The sequence below is a fragment of the Myodes glareolus genome, chromosome 7, assembly GCF_982192425.1.
Source record: "Myodes glareolus chromosome 7, mMyoGla1.1, whole genome shotgun sequence".
Taxonomy (NCBI): Eukaryota; Metazoa; Chordata; class Mammalia; order Rodentia; family Cricetidae; genus Myodes; species Myodes glareolus.
The window spans coordinates 19743552-19764975 of record NC_142032.1 but is presented as its reverse complement, the minus strand read 5'-3'; the positions used below and the strand labels follow the sequence as shown (position 1 = coordinate 19764975).

The 21424-nt window shown below is 50.0% G+C and overlaps 1 protein-coding gene across 1 annotated transcript in view; it reads right to left on the bottom strand.

The window, feature by feature from the left end:
* Positions 1–20766, bottom strand: part of Crtac1 (cartilage acidic protein 1) — a 142572-nt gene extending 121806 nt beyond the window's left edge. Inside the window, exons 1-2 of the mRNA XM_087907887.1 lie at positions 20597–20766; positions 2399–2598 (exon numbers count right to left, since the gene is read on the bottom strand). Of these exons, the coding sequence (XP_087764013.1) occupies positions 2399–2598; positions 20597–20620 (224 nt within the window). The 5' untranslated portion in view covers positions 20621–20766. The remainder of the gene's footprint in view (positions 1–2398; positions 2599–20596) is intronic.
* Between the last annotated feature and the right edge of the window lie 658 nt (positions 20767–21424).

Below are 21424 nucleotides of genomic sequence, written 5' to 3'. Positions count from 1 at the left end.
CACCTGTCAGGAGTCCGTGGAGGGGAAAGGAGGGTGAGGAGACTTTCTGTTCACAGTGCAGGCCTTAGGTTTCCCATACTAATTTGTGATACTATGAGCTCATACCAGGGTCTTATTTGAACAGAGAGCATGCCCATGATGCTTAGGGGTGGGGAGGGTCAGAAGGAGGGAAGGGCTGTTCTCTGGCATACTCTGTCCTCTGGCCCTAGGGTCCACTGGGGGGAGACTGGGCTCACCTATCAGAAGCCAACCAGAGCATCTCGGAAATGGGAGGGCAGCATGGGGCTCTGGGGATTACACTGGGCATGACTCAGCTTCTCCCTGCTTCAGCTTCAGGGGACAATGGGACATTGCAGGTGGAATTCAGGTGAGCCACAGGGCTCACCACCTCACCACAGGAGAAGAGAAGCCCTGCGGCCCTCCATATTTGCACTGTTCTATCATTTTCTGCTCTTTAAGCAGAACTGAGCTGCATGCTTGAAATGCGGCTGTTTGATCAGAATTAGAAATTCAGTTTCCTGAACTGGGCATGATGGGGCATGTCTGTAAACCCAGTACCAAGGTATCTCTGGCTTTGGGCCAGCCCAGGGTACACAGCAAAACGCTGTGTCTGAAAAATGTAGGGAAGATGGAATTCAATTCTTTGACCAAACTGGCCATACTTCAAGTCTTCATTGTCACATGTGCGTAATGAACACCACGCTGGGAAACACCACCTAGCATCCAGAAGGTCTAGAGCATTGAGTGGCTCACATCTTCTCAGGGAAGAAAAAAAATGAATGAGAAAAAAAAATCCCTTTAAAGCTAACTTTTGTATGTATCTTCATCACTGACCCTGAGCTCAGTCCCGGTAGGTGGTAGGGTAGCGTTCAGTGCCTCTATTTTACAGATGAAGAACAAAGAGCAGGCACACAAAGATTGGCAGCTGTTGGGTTAAATATGGTGAAACCTAAAACCAGTTCTTCACTATGAGTTGTGACATACATGCCTGTAATCCTAGCACTAGGGAGGTGGAGCTAAGAGGAGCTAAGGGCTAGCCTCAGCTACATGGCAAGTTCAAGACTAGCCTGGAATACTTGAGACCCTTTCACAAAATGCTCAAACCCAATCGTCTGTCTCTAAGACCCACGCTTTTTACTGTTGCATACGACGGCTACAAATACCCATCACCCATTAGGTACTTTGTTCTATGTTACCAAAAAAGCTCAGGCCTCCTAGAACTAGGCAGACGGCCCCTGCTATGTTTTTCTTACTGACTGATTTTTGAAGTGAAGACTAAGCTTTGTATGGTACAGTTTGCTAACTCTAGGACACCTTAGGATTCAAATCCTGACCCATCCATCCATTTAACTGTTTATTTACGCTACACAAAGAAAGCTAATTATTGTCTTTTGTTTGATTTTCTGAGGCAGAGTCTCTAGCGCTCCTCAAGTGCTGCAATCCCAGGTGTGTGCCACCAATATGTGGCTGGGGGTGGGGACTGAACCCCGAGTGCCATGCACAGTGGACAAGCGTCTCCAGCTAAGCTCCGGTCCCTACTTCCCACCTTTTCAATTCTTCGCCTCCGAATGGGGAAGATAGTGTTGTCGGGAGGATAAAGGCGATGAATGTGAAATACGATGTATGGAGCCTGGCACACACTGATGCTCCATAAATAACAATTAACCATGGTGATTGGCAGAACTTACAACGCACTATCATGTGCAATAGCCGAGTGAGGCTTCAGGACAAGTCATTACAGCGAGCCCTCCCTTCCAGATGATGTATGGGAATCTCAAGGTCACGCAACTAGAAAGCTATGCACCTAGGGCACCATCACAAGCCATCTGAAGTCTCTGCTTCTCTAGCGACAACACAATATTCCTTTTTCTGAGGAAGAGGAGGAGGAGAAGGAGGAGCAAGAACAGCAGCAGGCAGCATGCCTAGCCAGGGGAGGCTTCACTATCCCTCTTGATTTCCGTCTTCACTCTTCTCTGAAATGGGTAATTAGCGTTTCCTTAGGCTTATGTAAAAGGTCCATGGGAGTCAGTGAGCATGCAGCAACCCCTTCTACGGACTAACACTTTTATGTCCTGCCCGTGTAGAACCTCGCTGGGGAGGAAGTAACACTGGCATGACCAAGGAGGCTGATAAGAAGCCGCCTTGAAAAGCCTGCAGATTCTATGGCTTTCTTCTAAGCTGTCATGTGTCTCAAGCCCCTGATGTAGCAAAGGGCAAAGCCATGGCATCCCAGAACTGCAGCTCAGCCAGCCAGGCTGGTGTTGACCACAAAAGACAGCAGACCCCAGTGAGAACAGGCATTGGTCACCGCACTGTGTTTGGGAGTTACTGTCGCGCAACTCTATCACGGCAAAAGCTGATTAATCTATCTGTCAAGCCCAGGGTGGGCGGCACTTACCCTGCCACGACGATCTCGAAGTCCCCATCGTGGTCCACATCCGTCACTGCCACCCCGTAGTTGAGCTGGGTGGGGTTGCTGTCATAGTCGGGGGGCAGAACGGAGTTGGTGACCGCAGTGAACATGGGCTCAGCCCTCTGGGATCCCCCAGCGAGAGGCAGAAGCCACAGTGGCAGCAGGAGCAAAGACATCCTGAACATCTGAAAGCAAAAGTTACAAACTTTACTGAAAGGTCCCAGAGTCGAGCAGCCGGGGGAATTCAGCCCCAGGGAGGCCGTGGGGGCATTCTCCCCTACTTCTGTGACTGTAGGGCCTCTGCTTTTTATGAACGCCACCTCTGCTATCCTGTGTAAAACTGCAACCTGCCTCTGCCCCAGTGGTGCCCTGGGTTTTCTCCTCTTCTGTAGCACTCACCACTGCACTACATGCAACAGGATTTACTACGCGTCACACTTAGTTACTGCCAGCCGCCCTCTGCTAGAGTACAAGATCCACTTTGGCATGGATATTTGCTTTATTTAGCTGACATGCACCAAGCTAGGGACAAGGTGCAATGAGCAGCCAGTACGCATCTGAGGAAGGAACGAAGAAAAGAGAGAAGGAAGGATCTCCAATACTCTGGGAGGATGAAGAAGAGATCTCAAGAGGTGGGGCCAAGACCCCCACAGGTTGCCGGACCTAGAGTAACAACAGGGGTGGTGAAAGATGGCTCTCCTGTGGGACATACTCCAGAGATAGTCTGGCAGGTTCCCCAAGCCGAGATTCCTCCCAAGGGCTGGTGGTCACTGCCTCCAGAGGGATGCATTCCAGTGAGGTCTGGCGGGTAGCACATCATTCACTTGGAGAAATTAAACCATTGCATGCGTGTTTTATTATAAATTAATTATGTATAATGCATTGTATAATTCATTATAATATCTCTAACATAACTCAGGGTGTTGCCAAGCTGCCTGGGGCCATGGGAGCCAGTGGCACTCACCCAGAAGACAGCTGAGAATGGCCGGGGCGGTAGAAGAACCCCACCCGCTCTGAGCTGGAGCAGAAGGCATTTCGAATGCCGGAGACAGCACCTCTCTAAGACTCTGCCGTAGGCAGAGCACTGGACCTCACAGAATGTCCCAGAGACTCTCTTGGAATTCCAGAAAGCCTGCGCAGGTCTAACTCACTAGGAAAGTGCTACCCTCCTGCCTTCAGAAGGCAGCAAAGCTCCTCCTGCTAGAACTTGGCTGCTTGCTTGTCAGCGCATCTGGCAGCGGAGAACAAGGCTGAGCCAGACTGACATCTTAATGAGGGAAGAGCAAAGGAGATCTGAAGACTGTCTCCCCGTATGGAGACAGATGCCCCTGCCAGCAAATGAGCTTGTGCTCCAGGTCAAGGACCCAGAGGCCAAAACGGGGGGTCCAAGCACTGCCTTTAGATCCAAACAAAATCCAAAACCTCCCTGATGTCTTGCTGTAGAGAAATGCAGGGGCAGAGTTCCAATGCAGGGCAGAAACTATGTAGGATTCATCCTTAAAGGAGGTGCTTGTAGTGTGTTCAAAGTGCACGAGTTCAGAGTCATGATATCAAAGGAGGTCATTCCAAATTAAGAGTATTCTAGCTAAGACAGTGTCTTTCTACCGGGCTGTCAACTCACTAAAGACAACACATTATCACAGCTCTTCAACGTAGCAGGAGGTTTGGTTGGGTAAGGAAACCCACAGCCATCTTTACAAGTAGCCATGGGGTAGATAAAGAGTATTTAATAGGCAGGGTGGACATAAGGAAAGGTAGCATGGACCTGGAGGTTACTGGACTTTTATTTTATTTTATTGATAGTATGACCTCTATTGAGGAGACAATAGTGAGCTCCAACTTGAAAACTGTACCAGCCTTTTTCTTTTGGGTCACCAACCAGCTCCCAAATCATGACATACAGACTTATTATAAATTTTGAATGCTTGATCTTAGCTTGGCTCTTATTTTAATCTACTTCTCTTTATCCATGTTTTGCCTTGGGGCTTTTTACCTACCTACCTTTCTTTCCTTCTCTCTCTCTCTCTCTCTCTCTCTCTCTCTCTCTCTCTCTCTCTTTCTTTTTCTTTCATTATATCTTACTCTCCTGCTGTCTCTACGTCTGGCTGGCAGCTGCCTGGCTGCTGGCCCTAGGTGGGTCCCTCTCTTTCTCTCTCGTTCTCTCTTCTTGAGCCAGATTTCTCCTCCTATTTGTTCTCTCTGCCCACCAGCCCCACCTATCCCTCTCTCTGCCTCACTATTGGCCATTCAGCTTTTTATTAGACCAATCAGGTACCTTAGGCATGCAAGGTGAAAGAGCAAGACATCTTTTCATAATTAAACAAATGCAGCATAAACAAATGTAACACACCTTTGCATGGTTAAAAAAAAATCCCACAGCATAAACAAACAAATGTAACACATCTTTACATAGTTAAAACAATTTCCACAACAAAAGATAAATCTAGTTGGATTGGCAGTGAGAGTTGCCTTCTGGGAGCCAGTCAGTTCCTCCCAGGCTTTACAGCTGCAATGGATCACGCAGCAGGGGTTCAGACCCTAGGAAGACAATGGGTTGATTGACCTCAGCATTGGAGATCTTGACAAGTTCCAGTATCACTGGTTCCAGCTCTCTCCTTTGAAATATAGGTTTGGGAAGAGACCTCTAAGTAGCTTTTTTTTTTGGCTCCAAAATTCTATGATGGGCGAAAAGAATATTTTTAAAGGAGATATTTGAAGCCTCTGCCCCATGTTCTGCAACTGCTTCTACAAACCTTGTATCAGCTTGCAATGGCTCCTTCCCAAGGCCATTAAACCCACTTTAAAGAAAACAGCTTTTCATCCTCCAATATTTCCCTCCAGGGTGGAGAGGAGTAGACTATTAATAACGTAGATCCCAAATTTTCTGAGCAGAGTAGACCCAGTGAGTGGATCACTTCATGTAGAGGGGTATGCTGGAGAGCCAGGCTTAGAGTTTGTGTCCTTAGGTTTAATTCCTCTACCATTCCAAAGGTACCCCATACAGCCCCCTAGGGTGCTCAGGACCAGCTTTGGGAATGAGATGGTTAAGTACTGGGCTATCCTGATGGTGGCTCAGCAAACAGTGGTAGCTATTGAGGAACTATAGCAACTAACTTTTCTCAGGACTTGGGTGGAGGCTGCCATGCTCCTCTAGATGCTGGCTCCTCAGAGTAGTCCACAGAGCAGCAGAAGGATCACTTAGGAGTCTATTAGAAATGCAGAATGTTGGGCCTCACCCCAGACTTAATGAGTCAGAATATCTATTCTAACAAGATTTTGGGTGATTTGAATGTATGTTAAAAATTAAGGAACATTGCACAATCTTGGCTATATTGAAATCACTTGGGGAGCTTTAGAAAATCCTTGTGCCTAACAACGATTTCTTAGATAAGACCAGGAGCACAGAAGACAAAAGGAAAACTAGATAAGATGGGTTATATCAAAATTAGAAACTTCTGTACATCAAAGAACACCACCCAAAGAATGAAAAGTCAACCACAGAGTAGGTGTAAATATTTGCCAATCATACACATCTGATAAGATATCGATAGCCATAGTATATCAATAAAAACACTCCTATAACACAGTAACAAAAAATGAAAAAAAACACCTGATTCAAAGTGGGCACAGGACCTGGACAGACACTTCTCAGAGATATGCAGATGGCCCACAAGAGCATGAAACTCCACTAATTATATAGCAAATGTCGATCAAACCCACAACGACATACTTCACTCCCATTGGGACAACTACAGCAATAATAAAATTCCAGAAAATAACAGATGATGGTGAGGATGTAGAGGGCCTGGGACCCTGTGCATTGGGAACCTGTGCACTGCTGGCGTGAGGGGAATGGTACAGTTGTGTTAGAAGATGGTAAAAAAAAAAAACCTCACAATAGAACTACTACGTGGTTTAGAAGTTCCACTTTGACTGTGTACCCCCAAACTAAAAGAAGAAATAGATTTTTAAAAACTTGTTTGCATTTATTTTATGCCGGGCTCTTTTTCTTCTGTGCACCCCCTTCTGACTTTGCAACAATTCCTTTTCTGTGAGAAGAATCTCCGTGTGGCAGGGGTGCTCATGTGTGGGCTAATGAGTTCTGGAGGTCTGGTGGCCCACCTTGGGTGTTTTGTTCACCCAGACATGATGAATGACTACAGAATCCACATCTAATCTCTCAAGTGCGGCATTTTTAAGTCTGGGCAGCAGAACTCAGCGCTCTTCTTCGGGCCATCAGCCTTGTCCACAGTCACCGTGTGGCCGGGCATACTGACTTCAGCACTGAAGCTCTGGATGACTCTCACTGTTTGTGTAGAGTGTCTTTCAGATGGATGATGACTTTGAGGGTATACGCACACCCTGATTCAGGTCTGGGCAGTTTGACAGGTGTTCCTAAACGGAACACAAAGATGTGGACCTCTTACATGTATGACTTTGTGGAGTTTTCTGCATCAAGGGAGTAATGAACTCCTTTCACAGGTCACCTGAGGCTGCTTAGTGGAAGAGTGAGAGCAAGGGATTCTGGGAGAATTCAGGAGGCATAGGTATCTGAGATAGCAGCAGTAGTAATCACAATAGTCGAAAGACGAAAGCCACCCAAGTGTCTGTGAACGTATAAAGAAGACAGGGCACATACCAACAGTAGGACGTTATTCAGCAAGGCAGTACTGGCGCATGCTACAGTATGGAGGACAAACCCTGAAGATATTTTAGCAGGTAAAGTAAGGAAGTCGTAGGAGGACAAACTCTGTGAGATCCCATTTGTTTGAGGTGCCAGGAGGAGCTGGACCCATATGGACAGAAGACAGATGCCGTAGATGCTGTAGAGAAGAAGGGGGAACTAGTGTTTGATGACGATAGAGTTTCGGAAGATGAAAGGGTTCTTTCTGCAGAGGGATGGTGTGATGGCGGGGCAACACCGTGAAGGGACTTTGTACCACCGACCTGAATTTTCGGTTGTGAATAAATGGTGAATTTTATGTCCTGGATATTTTATCACAGGTTAGAAAGTGAAGACGCATGAATCTCATCTCAAGACCTTCTGACTTAATTGGCCCAGGATGGAACCTGGGCGTAAGAGTTTTAGAAGTTATCATGTGATTTCAATACACTGGGAAGTTTGAGAACCACTGCTCCATATTAGTGCTTCATCCCTCTGTCTTTAATGTGTCCACGAATCATCTGGCAGTCTTGTTAACATGCAGACTCTGGCTCAGTAACTGCCACAGTGCCTGAGATTCTGTATTTCTAACAGGCTCCCCAGCGGCTTTCATGACGCTGGTCTATAAACCACACATTGAATAGCAAGGTTCTATGCCATGGCTCCCAGAGTCGTGAAATCAAGGAATGTATTCCACTGAAGATAAGGGCTTGATTCAAGAATCTTCTCCTTTGCCTCTAGATCTGAGGAGTAAAATCTACCACAGGGCAATGCAATCCCCAGGACAACCCGGGCTCAGTTCATCTGTATGTAGTCAAGGCAGCAGCTGTCTTCGCTCACGGTAAAATTACATAACTGGTCGGAAGCAAGTAGGATCTCAACTCTGATGTCCGCACAGAGGTAAGAAGAGGGGAAGGGTCAGGTCAAGGAGACGAGAGGTAGATGCCATCGAAGGACAAAACCCAGAGAAAATGGAGGTAGGGAAGGTAGAGACAAGTGCCAATGAACCCCCATCACGGGAGGTGTGCTATTAATATTATTAAATGAAGGAAAGGAGGAAGGGATACATCCGAGTGGAAATATGAATCAGTAGAAACGGCTTGCAGCTTGTCACAGGTGTCTAAAAGCTGTTCCTCCTCCAAAGCAGCGCTTCTCAAACTTCAATGTGCTTGACAATCTCCAGAGTCTGTGCTGGGGTAGGCTCTGGTCCAGGCGGTCTGCATGTTTGACGAGGGAATGCCCAGGCGATTGGCCTACAGACCTCACCTCCAGCAGCAGGGCTCCCAGCCAGTGATGCCCAACCCTGCTGTGCAGGGAAATCCCCCAGCCTCTGCCCCTGGGAACACTGTGCCGAGATGTGGGCTGCTCGGTGTGATTTCACTGGTCTAGGGTCACATCTGGATGCTGTGCCTTTTTAGAACCTGTCAGCTGATGCCGAAGGGCAGTCCAGGATGAGACAAGCGCTGCCCCAGACTCACGGTCCCCTGGTGAGAGTGCTCACTGCCACCTGATTTGAAGTGAAAAATGTTTCTCCTCCTGAAATTCATCATTGGCTTGTTGAAGTATGTGAAGAAAATCCATTTAGCTGAAGAGTGTCAATGGAGGTAGAAGATATGAAGTTTGGGGAAGAAAGCAGAACAGGCTGATCCTGCCTGAGGTAGAAGGGTGGGGGTGGCCAGAGTGACCTCACGTTGGATACGGCTTGCTCAGGAGTCTCCTGTCACACTACTGGGAACACCTGAATCCTTTGGGGAAACGTAGATAAGTAACAAAAAAAAATCAGAAATCGGGTTAAAAAGGGTGATTTTGCTTTCTTAGGTGTTTGGATATCAACCTTCTGCTAGGCCTTGTTCCGGTACTGTGCCTGGTACTCACCAGTGGGAGCAGTACTCAGATGGGGCCCAGGGCACTGCAGAGTATTACTGTACACAGTATTACTACTCTAGTACACAGTAGACAGTACCTCTGCTAGAGATGTATGAGTTCTGTGAACCAAAGATGAACAAAACCCAGTCCTTTCCCCCAGGGAGCTCGGCAAACAGGCAGTGAATGAAGTATGCCGTCCAGTGTCAAGGCCATCTGCGGCTCTCCAGGGGCAGAGCAGATCAGATGAGGAGCTGAACTCAAAGGCAGAACAAACTTTGGCAGAGGGGTACTGGGCCAGAGTGCGTGGTGTCTCGGCAGGGAATGAGGAGTTCTGCACCATGGTTGTGGGATAAAGACAAGAAAGGTTAGTCAGGTGGTGGTGGCACACGCCTTTAATCCCAGCACTCGGGAGGCAGAGGCAGGTGGATCTCTGTGAGTCTGTGAGTTCGAGGTCAGCCTGGTCTACATGAGCTAGTTCCAGGACAGGCTCAAAGGTACAGCGAAACCCTATTTCAAAAACCAAAAAAGAAAAGAAAAGAAAGGATTCCATGAGGACCACAAGAGCGCCTGGGTTTGTGTTTCGGGCTCTGGGAAGAATAGCATCACCAGAATAACTTCCTTAAAATGCCCCATAAGCGAACTTTTCAACAGTCCTCAGCAGGATGGAGAGGGGAACAAAGCTTATAGTCAGCGACCTGGATCTGGACCCGGAGCCCAGCACAGACCAGCTAGACCTTGGCGTGTTCTTCCAACTTGCTGACCTTGGATGTCCTTGTCTGTAATGTGAGGTCACCTGATCCCACAGCAATGAAAGGTTAAGTGAGCCTCAGGGGAGGTCTGGCAGGGGGCCAGGCGGAGAGCAGCTTGGTGGCCCATAGCAAAGGTGGGGAGTCTTCAGATGCTGTCGTTCGGTCACAGGCAGAGAAATCAGTTTTCTCAGTTTTCTGTGGCCTCGGGACTTTCCTGAATTGGGTCTGAAAACTGGTATCTAAGCAACCTGGCTTCTCCACTGTGGGGTCAGGCAGCTGTGGGAGAGGCTTCCAAGGGCAATTTCCAGGGCTCGCAGTTCTTCTGCAATTATCCAAAGTGCAAGGACACACCCCACGCTCTCACAAAGGCAAGAGGCCCAAATGGTGGAAACAGGCAGAGAAAGCAGACCCTTTCAGACACTTGTCAGACAGCTGAGCTGAGAGGGAGAGGGGACATGGCAGCTGCAGGAACATTCTGCCCCTCACAGACTGGCCCATCTGATCCTCAGAGACCCACAAAAGAGCTTCTGGAATAAAACACTGGAGAAAAGCTGACGGAGCAGCCCTGGCAACACTTGCTATAGACCCAAAATGAACCTGGCCTTGAGTGGGGCACAGGGGTTCCGAGAAGAAGGTCATTCACCATTTGCTGTATGGGGTGAGGAGCGCTGGGAAGGAGGGACCACAGAGAGACCCGGGTGATACCCTCGGGGAGCTGGGAGTGTTCCCAAGGGGGACACTGCCTGCGCTGGGCTTCAGAGGACGTAAAAAGAGAATGGAACAAAGAGAGGCTGAGGAGGAGGGAAGGACAAGCAGTGCGGGAAGCAGACATCTGCAAAGGTCAGGGGGACCCAGCTGTCACCCTGCCCTGCCCTGGGTTGCCTGGACCACAATGTGGGAGGCAGTATTCACTCCCCACTCCTGGGTCTTGTCTGGAGGCTCTGCCATTAGAGAGGTGCTCCTCAATGGAGATGTCAATGTCCAGAAACATTTGATTGTAAAACCAGGGAAGCAGTTGCTAATGGCATCCTGTGGGTAGAGGTCAGAGATACTGCTGAATGTCCTTCAGAGCACAGGACAGAAGCATCTAGTCCTAAGTGTCAATTGTGGTGATGGTGAGAAAGCCCACACTATAACAGTGTCCCATCCCCCATCAAACTGGACCTTTTGAAAGACTGCCTCTGGACCTGGTCCCTATGAAGGCAACTTGCGCCGCACTGAGCAGGCAAGGTAGCCTGCTCTACCCAAGGGGACCTGCATTGGGCAGGGGCAGGGCACCAGTAAGGCAACACCCATGAATTAGCTGCATAGGTGACAACAGTGGCATTTTATTCCATCTGCTGAACTTGTCTCCGGCTTCCACTGGTACCCAACTAGGTAGGGAAGTAAGATGTTATTCACTGAATCTCTCCAAAACTAACACCATCATTAAGGTTGCAATTCTGGTACCCTGGTGGTTCTTGTTGCTTCATTCTTCATGACCCCTAGGTCATGGGTCAAGTCTCCTTGCAGATCCCTCAGGGCTCCCAGCATCTGCATCCTAACCAATGGGCATTTCTTCTCTTCATCCTCCATTCCTGCTGACTCCTCCCCTCTTACCCTCTCCACTGCTTTCCTCTCTGCGTCGGAGCTGGGACTCTTCCTGTGCCAAAGAAAACCGAGGGGCACAAAGCTGCAATTTCAGGGAGCCAAAGTGGACAGTGATATTGATGGCAGCATGTACCTCTGGCTATGCTGTGCTCCTGCCATTCACACGGGTGACTCATTTAATCCTTACCGGAAGCCTGGGAGTTAGTGTCCCCATGTTGAAGATATGGAAGCTTGAGCCCAGAAGGGTTAAGTAACTTTCCCAGGGTTATATATTACTACACAGTGGACCCATGATTTGCATTTAAGCAGACTAGCTTCAGGATCAATATTCCTAGACACCACACTACACGGTTTCCTTCACTTCACCAAACTTGCCTTAAATCAAGTAAGATAGGGACAGAAGGCAAGGAGAGACACAATGGAGAGCTAACTACAGGGACAGGGTGGGGACTGTGTCTCAGGCTGGGGAGACGGCATGTGCATGGTGGAGGTTCAGGGTTCTGTAGTGGGGCTCTGCATGGTGGTGGTAGAGCATGTGGAGGAAGGATGCCGGAAAGCAGGCCTACAGAGACTAGAGGCCTTATGGGGACCAGGTCCAAAGGGTGAAGGGGTCCCAAGACGGACAAGATGGGAAAAAAGGATAGAGTAGGGCTGGAGGTGTGGCTCAGAGGAGAGTACTTGCCTGGGATGCACCACACCCTGGCTCCCATTCCTAACACAGAAAGAAAAAAATATGGCAAGAAAATTTTAACATGAAAGTATGCAGGAGACCAAGAGAGGGCTAATTTAGAGGGGAATATCAGGGCTGCTGATACTTGCTCATTTGTTCATTCATTCGTTCATTCATTCATTCATTCAGAATTTTTTAATGAAATTGTTTTATGCTCTGGTCACCAGGAAAACACTGAGAACAAGAGAAAACCCTTGTGTCATGGATTGTACATTCTAATAACAATGTCTCCACTCTGCTCCCTCTGCTGGTCCCCTGCATGGCCAGCAACTCCAGACCCCCCCTTCTCTCTCTCTCTCTCTCTCTCTCTCTCTCTCTCTCTCTCTCTCTCACACACACACACACACACACACACACAACCTCACCCAAGAGGCATATATCCTATGTATCTTTCCTCCCTTTGAGGACGTAGGGTTTGAGCCCAAGGCCTTGTGCGTGCTTGGCAAACACTTGTTCCCTGTGGTCCTGTCCTGTGCATTGTCCCCAGCATCAGTAAAATACACTTCTTTCCATGAAGATAAAGCCCTAAACAGTGTCTGATACAACAAGAGAAGAAATCTGGGTCTTTTCCAGAAAACTGGCAAAAGAAACCCTAAGAGACCCAGGCTAGGAAGTATCCCAGATACTCTGCTAAAGAGACAGTGTTTGTAAAAGAGATGCATGGGGGGCTGAAGAGATGGCTCAATGATTAAGAGCACTGGTTGCTCTTCCAGAGGACCCAGGTTCAATTCCCAGCACCCACATGGCAGCTCACATCTATAACTCCAGTTCCCTAGGATCTGACACCTTCACAACAATGTACATAAAATAAAGTTAAATAATTTTTAAAAAAAGAGCCACATGGAGACTACTGGCCTTAAAACCACGGCAAGGTAGAATCTGACTAAATATTACCAGTGGCTCAGCCTTCCTGGGCTGTAAAATGGGAAGACAGGCTTGGAAACTGGTGAGAGTGGACTGGTGTGAATACATCTTTAACTTCTGAGCACGGCTGTTCGGCATAGCAAACGCCCACACAGGGTAGGTAATGCTAACAGTAATCACACTATTACTGCTAGTAATAGATGCTTGCCGCCTGAACAAATGCATCTCAGGAGAAGGGACCAGGCACACAGGTGCCCCTTCCAGGAGCAGCTGTCAAATGTTGAGTGGAATGCTCTGGACTGTAAGACTTTGAGGAATAGGCTTGCCTCTGTTACTAATTTGTCTAGGGACCCCAGAGGAGTTCTTTGGCTCCTTAAACACTGCTTTCCAAACGCAGGAGCCCTCAATACACTTAGATACACACACTCATTCTTCAAACACACAGAAGAAGCCTACCTACCAGGTTAGAAATGACAAGGCAGACATAGTCCCTGGACTTAAGAAACTGGGTGTGCACACAGCCTCGTGGGTTAAGTTCAGAGCAGCAACAGGTATAAGGGCTAGAGGAAGCCGGTAGGAGAGAGGGGCTAACTAGTGATGGGGAGGTCAGAGAGGAGAGGGTCTCTGCAGCAGGTGAACTGGGATTCCAGGTGGCAGAGACCTATGGATCAGAAGCATGCATGTGAGATGGATCTGTGCATGCTGCAAATGCAATTGCTACTTCCAGAATGCAGAGTCTGGACACAGGGTGGAGGGAGATGGGAAGGGAGAGGAAGTGGAGAATATGGCATTGTGTGGAGGCTGCAGCTGGGGTCTGCCAGAGCCTACGATGCCAAGAGAAGGAGCCTGGAGTCACACCGTGGGCAGGTTTTGAAGTAAGGCCAAGACATGATCAGACTTACATTTTTCAAAAGGGCATTCAGCTTTGGGGCAGCCATGCACAGGACGTTGACTGTGTTTCTGAGCAGTGTCCCTGAGGAGATCTGAACAGCCTGGGGTGGGGTGGGCCACTGGATGACCTCCAAAGTTCTTTCCAGACCTAAGTGTCTATAGGTCAGTATTTTTTTTCCACCGAAATCATTTAAAATGCATTAGTGGACCTTGCTATTTAAGAGCCTCCTCTCGGGAAGGGTTGTGTGAAACAATGATTCATTCCCTGGTTTGTCTTCAGCGGAAATCCAAATTTTCTTCTGTTCCATGGGCCCAAAAGCAGGGTAAGACTGCTTGAAGGGGAACATCACTGAAGCTAGTGGGGTGGGGGAGGGGATATGAGGGAGAAGCCGCTGTGGATGGTAACAAGGAAAGGGAACAGCCTTGCTCCAGGCTCACAACAGCTGACCAACACCCTACCGGGTGGACCTTGCACAAGGTTCACGAAGCCTGCTGATCCACAGGGGCCTGGAGGAATGCATGGCCCTGATACCAAATGTTAGCTTTGAGGGGGAGCTAGCAGGGAAGCAGGCCTCACTGACTGAGGCTAGTTTGGAGATCCACCTTAATGCCAGAAGCCACCTCGGCCTCCCTCAGCATGACCACCTCTATCCCCGGGCCACCTTGACATTTTTTTTTTCACTCAGCACGTGCTGAGCTCGTCGCTCCATCAGGTGCTGTCCTAGGTGCTGAATCTGTACCTGAGCACGAACAAAGCTCCATCTGCCCACAGGGCTGCCAGGGCAGCATCTCCATGGGCAAAAGCCTCTTGGGATGAGAGGTGAGGGACTATGGTGTATAATGGAAACTCCCCTCAGAGGCTAGGGTGGAAACTGAGCTCACTTCAAAGAGAAGGGGCCTAGCAGCAGGGGAAAGAGCTTTGACCCAGCTTAGGAGGCTGACTTCCTGAGATCCTAGGGCTCAGGGTCCCCCAGTGCATTCAGGCAGGGGTAGCAAAGCCTTATTCTCCAATACAGGCAGCCAGGGGTGTCACCTTAGTCCTCTGAGGGAGCCCTAAGTGACTTTCTTCTCCAGTCCTGACGCAGGGAGCGAACCACTATCCAGCCTTATGCGGAGAACAGGAGCAGAGCTGTTACTGCTTAGCCTACAGGAGCTTTGCAGCTGAGCTACAAGGGAAAATCCAGGCACCCAGGCTTGTGCTTCTCCTGAGAGCTCCAGTGAGATTTGCTGGACGAGGTGGCTCATTTAAGACCAATGCGACAGAGGAAGCTAGGAGGCTCAAGCCAGAATCCCCCACTGAAGTAACGGCTTGAGCCAGAAGGAAACTGGTGTAAGTAAGGAAAAAGGTCCCCGTGGTCCCTCCTCTGGTCGCCAGGACAGTCCCCTAGCTCAGCAGTGATTCCATGACCTTGTCAGCATGCTCGTACCGTGCAAACAAAGATAAGAGTAACTGGAAACATCAGTAAGGGTCATTTTACACTCTCTGCTCTCTCCATTCTTCTGTGGCTAATTAAAGCAATATGTCAAAACGTCCCTTGGAAGAGATCTTTAAGAATATGTCTGTTAAGTAAACAAGGTTTTACTAATTAATGCCCCTCCTTCCATCCCTCACTGAACTGCCCTGTAGAACTTCCAAGTGCCAGCTGCCCCACCTGCCCTGCCCCAGCAGAAAGGGTGGCAGGGAAGTCACAGTCTCCCCTGCCCCAGGGAATGGGGACAAATCCAGTTGCCTGTCATTTGTGGAGCTATCAGTTTTACCTCCGGATGTTGATCAGATTTCCTGGGCTGGAACCAACTCACAGGGCCAGGAGACTGGAATTTTTCCAAGAAGTAAGCATTTGTTTCACACAAAGTCTACACGATTTCTTTCAAGGAAAAATTTTAGCCCTTTGTGTGTGTGTGTGTGTGTGTGTGTGTGTGTGTGTGTGTGTGTGTGTTTGTTTTTAGGGGCTAGCATTTTTGAAGGGCAAATCTTTGGACTTTTCCCAAGCGATAAGGACTCTGATCTTTGCCTTCGGTCAAGACCACTCCCCACCATAGGCACACACAAAGCGGGCACAGGGCTCTAGCAGCACTTGGCTCGATGTCATACCGTGAGTCAGCATCACAGAGACAGAACTTTCCAAACCCCCCAATTGGTAATAATAGCAGTATTAATAATAGTCTCCCTGTAGTTTTCACAGCTCATATTTATTCTCCACAACAACTTTGAGGAGAGTTCGGGTAAATCAGTCTCAAAGGAACAGATGTAAGTTCCAGACTAGCTCTGCCATCCACTTGCTGTCGGACTCTGCCTGGCTACCTCTCCACTCTGGATCTCACTGTCCTCAGCCACAACAGAACTGGGTTACAATATTTCCAAATCTCTGCCACCTGTAATGTGCTGCTGTGCTCCAGTCTTGGACCCATTGACATTTGGGGCCACACACAGAGGCTTCCCTCTGCTCTGAAGAATGTTTAGTAGCATCCTGGTTTCTCTCCCACAAGATGATGCTTGTAGCATCCTTTCCTCCAACTGTGGCAATACAGATTGTCTCTAGACACTGCCAAAAGCGACCTCTCCAGTCACCGCCTAGGGGCTTCAATGAGGCCAAGAATGTGAGTAGCTCGGTGGAGCAAAGGTCTTCCTACCCTTTCCTCTTCTCTAACCTATTCGCACCTTTTTGTACATGTTTCAAAGCCAATCTCACAGTCCTCTGCTACTTCTTATTTCTTAAACGCTCTAAGTGGTCCAGAGTGTGTTCCGTGTGATAATGAACCAATTGATTTCATACTTTCTCCTAAGGAGAGTTCACAGGTTTATGTCCCCTAAGCAACCAGCCAGACTCTTCAAAAATCCAGAGCCGAGTCCAGGCTGGCCTGGAAGCCTATCTGCAGCTTGCAGGAGGCTCCGTGAGCATGGGTTTGTCAGCACTCTTAAATCACTGGGCTCTGAGGAAGGCTTCTCCCAGCAGAAAGATCCTTCCCCAGGAATCGATAGCTCAGGGCCTTCCATCACATTCAGGATTATCCGGAGACCTGTAAAAGCTCTTTTCCCCAAGCATGGCAGAACCCCAGCTGTGGGTCAGAGAAGAAGGCAAGGGGGAATACCTGCCAGTCAGACTGTGTTCATCACTCTCCGTGTCACCATGACCGGAAGCTGATGTGCAAGCTCGACACTTGGCCTTAGCGGTAGGGGAAAAAGATCCCATGCGGTTCCCAGTGATCCAGCACTAATAGCCCCTTCCGAATGACTAGCTCTCTGCGTCACACCTAAGGAGATGAATCCCAAAGACCACCTCCCCCACCTCTGCTCCCCTACCCTCACAGGAAGATCTGACACTCTTCCTGTACTGAGTGTAATCATAGTCCTCCACGCTTATCTAGAACCAGACCAAGACTGAGAACATGGAGGACGCTTCTCCAGTTAAATCAAGGCGCTGATGAGGTTCTCAAGTACCAGTTCTTAGAATCCCAATTAAGGAGAGGGGCTGTGGCTCTCTGGTGGCCTACACTATCCTCACCCCCCTCTCATATAGATGAAGACCTATCTTGTCTGCAAGCCTTGAGAGATGAACAACTGTGAGCATTCTCCTTGACAACAAGCATCCACTGGGTGAATCTTAGGGGCAAGGGAGGGTTATGCTTTTCAGAATTCTGGATTGACAGCAGGATTCTTCATGAAGATAGGCCACCAAGTCTGCCAACGGTCCACAAAGAACCCCATGAAGTTGATATGGTATGTCAAGAAAGTAGGTGGTAGCAAAAAACAGAGGGTCAGTTATGAGCCCGCCTGATCCACAGAACAGAAGGGCACCAGGAATGAGAGCATCGTCTAGGTGTCCCAGGTGCCAAAAGAGGAGGGATTTAGTGAGACCTGAGCCTCTAATACTCTGACCTTGAGTTGGGAGACATAAGGATGGAGGGTGTTAGGAAATACTCTTTGGAAATTCTCTAGTTCACCTAGGATCTGAGTTTGAGAGGTCCTCTCAGCAGAGGTTTGACTGTAGGACAGAGTGATCCTGCTCCAGCATGTTTTAGAAGATGTCTAAACCTTGACTTGCGTTCTAAGACTACCTGGGAATGGCCTGAGCATTTATAATTCCATTACATGGAGTTGCATAGCTTTTAAAGGATAACTTGGTATTTCTACAACTTGCATGTGTTTATTGTGAGAACTTTTATCTTCTCTTGCTTCCTTGCAAAGAAAATTTCCCTAAATTTACTAAAGCTATTAGTATACCCGAGTCTGGCCTGTCAGTAATTACCAGTGCCTACTGTGTAGAGAACATATGTCCATTTTCACAGCACAGAAGAAGCAGGTCACTGGAGTGGAGAAAGCTCCAAACAGGGAACTAGCAATTGTGGGGTTTGTCCCCATCTCTTCCACCAAACAGCCATGTGACCTTGGGCAAGACACTTGTTTTACTTCAGTTGCATTATCTGTAAATATCTGTAAATATCTGTATCTGAACTGGGAGTGTTCAGGTGGGGCGAGGTGGACTAGATGCCCCCTGCTCAGGCTCCTTTTTCCTCGTCTTGATATTCTTGGGTTTCCACAATTCAAAGAATACATGGATACCAAACAGAAAACAATGATCTCAGAGAGCAGGTGGACCTATATACCAGTTCTGTCTCCCAGGAATATAGTACTTTACCTACCCCACTGCATCTGGAGCTACAGGACTAGCCAAAGTCCACAAAACACATGGTAGAAGGGCCCCAATCACCACAGTCCTTAAGCACAATGGGTGATTGTTGGGGGTTGTGGCCTGAGCTTGCTTAAAGCATTACTATGGTCAGTGAAGGGTAAGAAGCAAGAAAGTCACTAGTCCTGAGCTAGGTGCTTTTGGCGCCCCCTACTGGATACCAAGGTGCCGGTTGCACCTCCAAGCTTCCTGACTTGGCGGGCGGCAAGAAAGCTTGAGGACCAACTCAGGTGATCTCAAGCTGTTTAACAGAACTACTTCCTGGTTGGTGGTCCATTCTCTCCCAAAGAGTCTATGTTTCACTCCCCAGCACTACACAAGACATTGGTCTACTCATTCACACTGACTCCACTGTGTGACCATAGGCTACCTTCATCAAACAAACATCCTAATGCCAAAGAATAAACGTCGGGGTTCAGAACACCAAGTGCATGCAGCCCAGATGGAGAGAGGAAGAAGGAACAACAAGCAGGTACCTCACTGATCAATCCCTAGCAGAAAGAAGGTCTTGGGAAATGCAGCAGAGACATGTTGACTGCAGGCAAACAGAGAATGGTGCTGGGGAGGTGGGGTGGACATGGAGGTAACCCTCATACAAGATCATTAGGCTAAGACAGGTATCCAAGGAGTTGAACACCCCACTCCCCATAGATATAGGTTGGGGTATGGTGAAGGATACAACCTCAACCCATCAGCCTCAATCTTCTCCAGAGTCCATCAGCACCTACTGGAAATGAAAACATCTAATCTTGACCCTCTAGGTCAGCCAGCATCAAAATGTAACCTCCCTTCATTGCCTACTAAATTGCTTAGAACCTGCCCCCAGAAGGGGGTTTTAACTAAGACAGAAAGAGAGAGAAAACAGTTTCCTTGAAGACCGTATTGGGACAACTGCCATATTTCCTCTTTCCACCCTCCACTTCTCTTGTCTCTGCGCCCAAGAATGAGGGAACCCTTCAAGCCTCTGGATTTGCTTTAATTCTATGGGAATATTTCCTGTCCCAAGTTATCATGGTTTCAAATCTGGCCTGATGGCTTTCCTCGGGAGTTCTTCCCAGGCTCAAAACAGCACCAAAGAGCTGTCCCCTACTCTGGGAATCTTTGCTTTCTTTTCCACCTGGCTTCATTTGCAAAGTCCTGCACCTATCCCAGAAGATATCTCAAGTGCCACTCGTAAATGCTGCCAGGAGGGCTGAAGCTTCCTTCTGGGAGGCAAAGAAGCCACGGTGGGTTAACCCACCCAATAGCAGCAGTATACATTAGTCATTCGAGGAGAAAACCCCCACCTACACCCCCTAGGGAAGCTCCCATCCCGACTGGGATGACTTTGGATTCTTTAGTTGGTTTCTGCAGAAGCGGGACTAACCAGGGCTCTCAACTACTGTACTGCAAAAGAAGCACGCTGCATTGCTGGGCATGCCCCCAAGCCTGCCTGTCGCCCCACCAAAGCCCCTATGTGCTTCCATGAGATCAAAGGGGACCCCATGGTTCCCCTAGAATACCGGAAAAGAGCTTGCCAGAAACAGCCCTAACCAGAAAACTAGACCACACCTCGGTCCAGCAAAGGAGGCTGGTAGCTACACCGTGCACCGGGCTGGCTCCTGGAGCACTCTGCCACTCAGCGCTGTGCAGGGGAGACAGCTCGGCTTCCCCGGAGAAGAGCTATGCCCCCCGGGGATCTTCCCCCAACCTGGAAACATTAGCAGGCAGCCGAGGCCAGGAGCTTCGTCGGCCCCAAGCTGAGCTTGCTTGGCTGGGTGACTCCCCCCCTGTACCCCATGAGCAGCCTTCACCTGCTCTACCCGCTTCTAGCCCCCTTCTCAAACCGCTGACCTCCATCCACTATGCCCCTAACACGTTCTCTGCCAACTGCGGGCTGTCACCCCCACATCTCGGCTCCCATCTCTTCCACCACCTCCAGCCCAGCTCCCGCCTCGCCCCCAGCCCGCGGGGAGGATCTGCGCGCCAATCGAGTCCCGCGCCTCTTGGCAAGTTGGGAGCAGTGCCGCTGCCTCCGCGGTCCTGGTTTTCCCAGGTCCCCAGCTGCATCCCTGCCACCCCTCAGGGCGTACAGGGAGGGGCGTTGGACTGGAGAAACTTTCTCGGCCGGAAGGGGTGGGGGCTCCGGGATCCGATACTCACGCCCGGGTCAGCGCTCGGAGCCATCCTCTGGCTCTCTCAGCCCCACCGCCTGGGGGCGTCGGAGAGCTGGCGCTCGCTGCCGCCTCTGCCGCCGGCGCCGCCGCCTTGCAGCGCCCAGCCCTGGTCCCGGGCTGGCCTCGAGCCTCCCGCCCCGACGCCGCGCGCTCGCTTTATACAACTCCACTCGAGCGCGCCCGGGCTTATGTAAAGGCTGGCGGAGGCCCGCAGCCAATGGCGCGGCAGCTGGAGCCGGGGCCCAAGCTTGGGGGGCGCACGCGCGGCCAATCGCGGCCCGGGGAGCCCGAGGAGCCGGGTGGGGGAAGGGGCGCCTCCCCGCGCTGATTTAGGAGCCGGGATTGCGGTGGCAGCAGCCGGCAGCCAGGCTGGCCCGGCGCGGCGGGCACTGGGGTGGGCGGCGGCGCGGGCGGCGGCGAGGGCGGGTGCCCCCCGTGCTCTGCCGCGCCCCGCCGCCGCGTCGCGTAACCTTCAGGAGGCAGCGGGGCCTGGCGAGTGGGGAGAGGGCGCCTTGGAGGGACACTGGGGACCGGGCGGGCGGGCGGGAAGCAGATGCCCCTAGGGAGGGAGCGCGGATAAGGTAGTCCAAGTGGGGGAGGGGAGGCCGGCGAGCCCCAGGACCCCGCAGCCACGCTGCGCGCAGGGCGGGAGTAGTGGCGGCGCTGCCTCCTCTCTGCCTCCCAGATAGCGATCTGCCGTCTCCGGGGCCCGGCCGAAGCGGCCACGCGAGCCAAGCCGATGGCGAGATTTCTCGCTGCGGAGCGAGCTCCGAGTCGATCTTTATCCAACCTGGGGACGTGTCCGAGCGCCTCT